This window comes from Stigmatopora nigra, chromosome 5 (assembly GCF_051989575.1).
Source record: "Stigmatopora nigra isolate UIUO_SnigA chromosome 5, RoL_Snig_1.1, whole genome shotgun sequence".
In the NCBI taxonomy this organism is placed as follows: Eukaryota; Metazoa; Chordata; class Actinopteri; order Syngnathiformes; family Syngnathidae; genus Stigmatopora; species Stigmatopora nigra.
This window is the reverse complement of record NC_135512.1, coordinates 14775001-14783942: the sequence shown is the minus strand read 5'-3', so window position 1 is coordinate 14783942 and position 8942 is coordinate 14775001. Positions and strand designations below refer to the sequence as shown.

At 41.5% G+C, this 8942-nt stretch overlaps 1 protein-coding gene across 1 annotated transcript in view; it reads right to left on the bottom strand.

The window, feature by feature from the left end:
• Window positions 1-896: 896 nt before the first annotated feature.
• The window catches only part of b3galt2 (UDP-Gal:betaGlcNAc beta 1,3-galactosyltransferase, polypeptide 2), a 16782-nt gene continuing 8736 nt past the window's right edge, over window positions 897-8942 (bottom strand). The window contains exon 2 of the mRNA XM_077717537.1: window positions 897-3020. Within this exon, the coding sequence (XP_077573663.1) occupies window positions 1393-2721 (1329 nt within the window). The 5' untranslated portion in view covers window positions 2722-3020 and the 3' untranslated portion in view covers window positions 897-1392. The remainder of the gene's footprint in view (window positions 3021-8942) is intronic.

Here is an 8942-nt window from a genome sequence, read left to right as displayed (position 1 = left end):
CAATAAAAATTTTATTTAGCAAAATAGCCATATTTTACTCACCAAAAATCCTTTTTAACTGTACACAATACCCATCCTCCTTTCTTTCTTCCTTCTTTTCTATCGCTAACGATGCTAATGATGAAAGTCGAGCCTGTCTTGTCGTATTCCTGGCATAATCTGGCTCGAAAATGGCTTTAAATCAACACAATATATTTGCTTGTGCAGCTTGCTCCAAATACAGCTTGGTAGCTCTCGTAGTTAGTGCACTGAAAGTGGCGGACACACCCTTTTCCTGGCTGTAAAAGGCTTGCTAGCTTTGATAGAAGTTGACCGCCCTTTCTTAATGATGTCCTTTTTTTCCTGGAGAATACTTTGTGAACAAATCTGCAACCAAATCCCTTTGTTTTCATCCATCAGCCATTGTGGGTGGTTTGCGATCTCTTGCTGGTTCATTTTGGCTTTGGTCCGCCTACTCTACTCACTAGCCAATTATAGTGGGTGAAAGCGATGACGTATCCCTATGCCTGCGAAATGGCCTTGGTGTCACCAATTCAAATTCTGATTGGTTAAAGTAAGTTTTATCAATGCTTGTTTAATGCAGCAGAGCCCACAGAACTGATTGTGAAGGGCTTGAGGCAGATTTCTGACCGTGCCAACAAATAATGGCTGAAATGTGATTGGTTAAATGCTTCAATATGAAAACACACATCTGGAAGCAGTGCAACCAGGCGGAAAAGCAATGAAAGGAAGCTAACAGAAAATTTGGAATTATTTAATAAGTATTGATGGACAAAATATAATATATGATTCGGATAAGGCAGGGAAGGCCTTGAAGGCCCTGACGGCCCACCACTGCTATAGAATAATGGAAGAATGTTCTGTGAATGCTTCTGACCCAGTGTTAAATTTGCAAAAAAAGACAATCTGAGTCATTTTTGTGTGCGTTCTTGTTTATTTTTCAGATAAAATACAGGCTACAGCAGATAAACAATTTTAATGTGTGGTATTGGATGAAATTGGAAAGTAAACACTAACAGAAACACAGAAGGCAGTCAGAAAAAAAGTGGTCAATGCCTAAGATATTTTCATTCATATTAGGTAGTTTAACTTTCAACTAAATACATGTACAGTTCCCTTTGTGTAAACACGTGTTTGACGCTTTTTCTTATCAAAATCGGCTTTCGGCATAAGCTTTAGTCCCCCATGCTCCATATATCAGATTTGTCTGTCATTGCACAACGTTGAAGCACATGATACAATACTTGAGCTGCCCGCCACCCACCCAAAAATAATTCAAAACATCAACTGTACACAATACCAAAACCAATGTGCTCTTCCTATATAGTGAGCTGTGCAGGGGCCCAAAAGTCCACAAGCTGTTGAAATGCACATCTCTCTAAACACAAGATATCAAGGCGGCCGCTCTCCATGGAACCTACGGTGCCTGTACCTACCATTCTTTTCCTTCGCCATGTTAACACAGGCATTGTGCTTGTTGCTCTGCAAGTGGTTCCAATACTTGATGAGTTCATTTGGGTGGAACTGGTGTGATGTGATGAGGTGGCTGTACTTACAACTGGAATAGGACACCCTCCAATGGTTGAAGAGAAATTCATTGGGAGGAGGAGTTGGGTCAATGCGCAACTTTGCAAGGCATATCCCAACATAAACATCCTCAAGATGAAGCCTACGTATGCTAAGCGAGGCCTGGTAAATCAGTTCCGCCATGTCCCCTGAAAACACATACCCTGTGCCAGAGCAGAATGTTGGGTAACGCTCACTTGGGTAGAGCTCGGGTGGCATGTACCACTTGCTGTCCTTATTTCTGTTTGGTGCGTAGCCTCTCATTAGATAGCCTGTAAAATATCTCTGCTTGGGAGGCAGCTCAGGCTTAAGCAGTTTCTGAATAAGATATTCTGTGTTGACAAACATGTCACTGTCTGTCTTCATCACATAAGAGGCTTGTGGGCAGTATGTAGCCACCCAGTTCATAGCCATTAAAGTTTTGATAGTTAGGTTGTAATATGTGTCCTGATAATCTTGCTGGATTATGTCATGGTAAACGTGGCTTTCCTCCGCAATGCTGCTCTGAAGAAAGGTATCTGAGCTTTTTCCCATGCCGAGCACGAAGAGACGTACAAAGCCAAGGCCCATTGCTACACTGTTATTACCCCATGTATGCCGGATGGCATTTCGAGCGTCAACCTGGCTAGGTTCAGCAGCAATGAGCAGGACAAGGAATGGTGTACTGTCGCTGCACTTGAAAGGTTCGTTTAATATGTAGCGGTAGGGTTGAGCGCTCAGCTTTCCACCCACGCCCATCTCCTTTTGTAAACTGTTATTAGTGCTCATAGAGTCACCTAGTCCCATTGCAGCCGTTCGTATGCCTGACCCTCCGCCAAGTCCTTCTGCTGCCTCACCGACTGCTCCTTCCACCTGCTGGGAACTGATATTGAGCAGAGGCTTTGGTGCTACAATCCCTGTCTCCCGCCAAAGGGTCCTAAGGGAGCTACTCAGGTTGGCTTCCCCCTTGGGATTGCGAAAGCCCTTCACAGTGTAGGCAAGTGGGTTTTCCCGTGGTCCAGTGCGGCCAGGCAGCCAGTCCTGACGACAGAAAAATGAGAAGAGGGTGAAGAGCAGTGCCATTGAGACAAGACCTGCAACTTGGGTCCGAAACAGCGAGCGCTTGGGGGTCCATGTCATCTTGACAGGACAACAATATCTGCGTCTCCACTGCATGGTGCAGGTTGGGGGGGTTGCAGGGGGCTGCTGCTGCTCGAGAATGCGCGGCTGTGATAGTCACATAGAATCACCTTAAACATCTGTTTACCAGAAAATACAAGAAAACAGCTGGCAGATGAAGTGCAATCTCAGGTTGAAGTCTTTGGGACTTCATGTGGTGCCAGTTATATGTGCTCCCAGTAGCACTGAGAAGGCAATAGTGATTTCTGTAATTTTTATTTGGGATTTGGGATGAGCAGATCATCTCCATAACGTCTTTCCTCCTTCAAGATGCGATAATGGTCACCTCCTCTGATCTGAAAAGACAACAGACAAAAAAAAGTATGGCATTAGGCTAGAAGCATGACTGAATATTGAAGGTGTACAGTCTTCCCTAGATTATCACGACTTTACCTCTCAATGATGTTTTTTCTGCTATCAATTATTTTAAAATTATTAAGTTACTAAAAATGTGAAAATCCATGCTGAAACTCGCAAGCGTGGCCAAACCGCGATATTTGAGAGATTACTGTATTCACATCTTTCATCTGGTCGGAACCAGACCTAAAAAGTCTGTGGTACGCACTTTTTGGGCTGGTGTAAATACAAACTAATGAACTCTGGTACAGATCGGAGCCAGTCTAAGACCTCGCCAAGAGGTACTTTGAGTTTGCCTTGCTTCTTTTATGAGTGAAAGTGACTGCACCGGGTTTCGGAACACAGTGGAAATCATGCACCTTTTTGCACATAATAGGCTTCCTTGGCAACAGGCATTATGGGAAAGATTTTAGTTAGCAATACATCAAGAAACATGAGTTGGGGTTTGTACATGGAGCAATGATGAGATGGAAAGTCTTTTCAAAATAATTCATTTTCTGTACCCCTTATCCTCATAAGGTTTGCGGGTTGTGTTGGAGCAACTATGGGCAGCAGGTGACGACACGAAAAAAGAAAACTATTCACTCCCATATACACCTAGAGAAAATTGTTCAACCAGCCTGCCATGGATGTTTTGTCCCATGGTTGAACAATGTTTGCACGTGCATATGTTTGTTTTTAAAATGGTGGGTTGTTTACAAAATTTCAACATGAAAAGGGATCGCACCAAAGAAGTCTACGGACTTTCTTGATGTGAATATTCATTCATCCATTCACTTCCACACTCATACTTAGGGGCACTTTAGAGTGTCAAACCCACCATGCATGCTTTTTTTTTTGAAAGTGGGAGGAAAGCTGAGTACCTGGAGAAAACACACAGGCCCGGGGAGAACATGCAAAATCCAAACAGGAGGACTGACATGGATTTGAACCCAGGACCCCAGAACTGGGAAGCCAATGTGCTAACCAATCAGCCGCCGGGCCAAGCCTTTTAAAACTGAAAATACGTTATATGGATTCATATTTTCAGAGAGAATTTCATAAGCTTTAGATAATATACTTTTACAACTATTCTTCTTTTCTGACATTTAACATATCTGACAGCACACCTAGTGGTGAAACAATGTTGTAGAGTAACAAGCAGTCATACATTAACACTCAACACTCATCATTTCCAGAATTTGCCAGAAATGCATTGCCCCTCCCATCCATAGTGACAGCCCTTATAGCCTTAGAACATTTTATCCATCACTAGTGTTAACTAACCTGTGATGAAAAAATGGAGGGTCGCATTCCCACTTTGAGCAGCACGATACATTTACTTCACACGAAGGAAAATATTCTGATGTTGTGGTCAAAATTTTACATACACTTGTGAAGAACATAATATCATGGCTCTCTTAAGTTTCCAGTTATTTTTACTACTCTAATTTTTCACTTATAGAGTGATTGGAACAGATACTTCTTTGTCACAAAAAATATTCATGAAGTTTGGTTCTTTTATGACTTTATTATGGGTGAACAGAAAAAAGGGATCAAATCTGCTGGGTCAAAAATATACATATAGCAGCGCTAATATTTGGTAACATGTCCCTTGGCCATTTTCACTTCAATTAGGCGCTTTTGGTACCCATCCACAAGCTTCTGGTAATCTTCTGGTTGAATCTATGAGCACTCCTCTTGACAGAATTGGTGCAGTTCAGTTAAATTGGATGGCTTTCTGACATGGACTTGTTTCTTCAGCATTGTGCACAAGTTCTCAATGGGGTTTAAGTCAGGACTTTGGGAAGGCCATTCGAAAACTTAATTCTAGCCTGATTTAGCCTATCCATTACTACTTTTTATGTGTGTTTGAGTTCATTGTCCTGTTGGAACACTCAACTGCGCCCAAGACCCAATCTTCAGGCTGATGACTTAAGGTTATCTTGAAGAATTTGAAGGTAATCATCCTTCTTCATTATCGCATTTACTCTCTGTAAAGCACCAGTTCCATTGGTAGGAAAAACAGCCCCACAGCATAATATTACCACCATTGTGATTGACGGTAGGCATGGTGTACTTGGGGTTAAAGGCCTCACTTTTTGTCCTCAAAACATATTGCTGGGCATTGTGGCCAAAAAGCTCGATTTTTATTTTGTCTGACCACAGAACTTTCTTCCAGAAGGTCTTATCTTTGTCCATGTGATCAGTTGCAAACTTCTGTCGAGCCTTAAGGTGCTCCTTTGGGAGCAAGGGCTTCCTTCTTGCAAGGCAGCCTCTTAGTCCATAGAGATGCAAAACACGCTTGACTGTGGACAGTAACACCTGTGTTCTAGCAGCTTCTAATTCTTGGCAGATCTGCTTATTGGTGAGTCTTTACCCTCCTGACCAGTTTTTTCTCAGCATCAGGTGATAGCTTGTGTTTTCTTCTTGATCATGGCAGTGACAAAAAAGTACCATGCACTTTACATTTACAAACAATTGTTTGCACTGTTGCTCTTGTGACCTGCAGCTGCTTTGAAATGACTCCAAGTGACTTTCCTGACTTGTTCAAGTAAGGGATTCGCTTTTTCAGATCCATGCTGAGCTACTTCGACATTCCCATTGCAGCGTTTGTGGGCGTTTGCATCCAATGAGCCCTATTTACCAGGAAAACGCACCTTATGGAGAACCACCACCAATTTTGTCACATGCAGTTTCTGGGTATGATGACAATTAGGCTTTTGTCGAGTTAATGATGATGACAAAGCCTATGTCCGATTCTTATTATATAATGCGTTTATTGCGCATAATTATATGCTTCTTCATGCATGTAATTATTAAGCTTAATGCTTAGGGTATATTTATAAATTGGAGGTTTGCGCACCATGACACAGTCTAATGTTACACTGAGGCACTTGGATGACTGAGTGTCATCACCTCCCTGCTGAGTAGTAAGAAAAAATGCATCTGTCAAAATGAGTTTTCAGGATACGGTTGGCAATGGCACTAAAGCCAGTGCCTCTCTAGGGATTATAATCTCTCTTCGGCTGTCAATTTAGGGTTATCAACATTTCCTACCTTTCTAAATAGACCAGCAAGGTTATACAGTCTACAATCCCAAGCAGGAATATATTAAAGGCATAGTTGTAGAATAGAATATTATTGCACAGTGGAAGTAAAGAACTTCTCTAACAAGAGAAAGAAAACACAAGTTCACGTTTTCATACGGATGGAATAGTTGCTATCCTTTTGCATGAAAAGCGAGTGTGTAATATGTGAACAGAGCTGATATGTCCAACCTGTAAAATTCACCCTGAGCCAGCACAGGCAGTTTAGTATTGAAAATACCTGTGGAAAAATGCAGAAATTGAATGCAGTAATTAATTCACAAGGTTGCATCACAAAAGTTTCAATGTCTCAAACGCTTTTAAATATATTGGTTATGATTTACAACATCAAAGTGGCAATAACATAAACATATTTAAGACTGTAGTTTACATTAAGGAGTAAATACATGTCTGTACTCGTACACTGGTCCCCGTTACCACTGGGTGCATCTCAGTACAAAAAAATACTGTGATCCTTCACCACCTTATGGCTTCAGTACATCCCATTTTTTTATATTAAGTATAAAAAAGTCATAAATATGTCAAAAGACACGCTGAAAATCTTAAGCGCAAGACGGTATGAAAATATGGCAGAATTCAGGGCCCCGCTTCTTCTTCAATGCTGAATTGGGTGGCACTCAGCACTGAAGAAAAGCCACAATTCTCAGTCGAAGAAGGATGACATGAATTGGCCGACAAGGGCAACATCTTCCCGTCTACGGTTTTGTTGCGAGTGAATTCCCTGTTGCGCACATCACTTGTGGAAAAAGACTACGCCGAACCTATTGCAGCTTTGTTTAGATTATTAGTCGCCGTTCAAAAGGCGTTCTAAGCGTCCTGGCATCCAACGAGCTGAAGAAAAAAATGAGACATGATGACAGTGACTGAAAAAGTGACGTAGCTACATATGCTAAAGTCATAGAACCCCTCTGCGGCATAAATGAATGTACCGTGCGTTTTACAAAGAAAGACGAAATGGACATTCAGAAGACAGCCACAATATTCTTTTCCATGGACACTAAGCAAGTGGTATCCACTATGAATAAAAAAATAAACCAGCATTCTAATGGATTTACACCGTAGATAAGCTGGCATAACAATAGGACGTCAACACATGAGTGCAGAAGAAGAGAGAACGGACAACGACGAGGAGGAGGATGACAAAACTTGTCTTCCTTCTGCAGAAGGACTTCAATATGACACCCAGTTTGCAACAACGTGTCCAAGAGATTGATAACAACATGGTTGAAGCTATTGAATTTGGCAATCCTATTGGCATTCTCAAAAGCAAATTTGTACATGAAAAGAAACGATGGTCGCCATTTTCCTTGTTTGGTGAATACCTCTCATATAAAGAAGCTCCTCCTGCTGCCCTTATGGCGCCTCCTGAAGATTCCAATCCCTCTTGAATCTGACGAAGAAGACTTGGACTAAATATCCCAATAACCAAATTTCAAAATAAACTCTGTTTAGGGTCTTATCTGTTTATCTTTTCTGGCTTGCCTTATGGCGTTTCATCTTTGTCACCTTGCAGTTTCGTGCATGTCAAATCAAATTTGTGCGCACATAAGCCGTACCATTGATTTAGTCATCATTTTATGTTATAAATATGGCGATTATGAGAGAAAAGTGGTACTTATTCAAATTAAACCTGAAATAATAAGATTTTGGTCTGGTGTTACATATTCGCCTCCAGCCGACATGCTTTTTAGCACCTCCCATTACCCACACGGATCACTTTTGCACCAGACAACAGGGCCCCCTAGAGGGCAGGGTGCAGCCGTACTGAGGCAGAAACAGACAGATTAAATAGTGAGCCGAACTAATATATCCCCTGACCAGTCTTTTTCAGCACTTGGACATTAAGAATGGTAAATCGGCATGCCTTAAATGCTAAAATTGTTTGAATATGGTTCAGGGGAGCTTGGAAAGAACATTTGGGGTTGTTAATATTGTGTTCATTATCAAAACATACGTTAAGAAAATGCAACTGGGCGGGAGAGAGCCTCGAGAAGCTCCTCCTTCATTTCTTTCATCAAGTATTTAGTAATTTAAAATAAAACTTGACTTACTACTAAAATCAGAAATTACTCAAATATGACTAAAATTAATAAGCATTTTCTCATTGAGGGGTGATGTCCGATGATATTTTAATTAATTCAAAAAAAAAGATTTGGGCAAAATGTTTATAATAGTGGTTCATTCATTTTCAGAAACGCTCATTTTCTGAAGGGTCACGGAGGGTGCTGGAGCGTATTCCAGCTAACTATGGGCACCAGGCAGGGGACACCGTGAATTGGTGTCCAGCCAATTGCAGGGTGGAAGCAGACAGACAACCTTTCATGCTCACACTCATACCTTGGGGAAATTTAGAGAGCTCAACCAGCCTACTCTGCATGTTTTTGGGATGAGGCAGGAAATCGGAGTACCCAGAGGAAACCAACGTAAGCCCCAGAAGAACATGCAAACTCCCCATAGGAGGACCTACCTGGGATCGAATCCTCAATTCCAGAACTATGAGGCCGATGCGCAAGCCACTCGTTTTGCGGACCACCCATTATAGTACTATTTCTACTTTTTTAGTTTTCTTTTTTTCTAACCAGAGACCCCAAGACAGACAAAGCAACACATTTTCTTGGTCTATTCCCTAACATGTTATCAGCAGGACAATACGCACGTATATTTGAACATGGTTCTCCATTACTGTTGTTTTAAATTTATGGGTAGGGCAGGAGAATGCCTTTCTATTTATGTAAACACAAGGTTTTTTTTCTTTTTATGCCCGTCGATTTG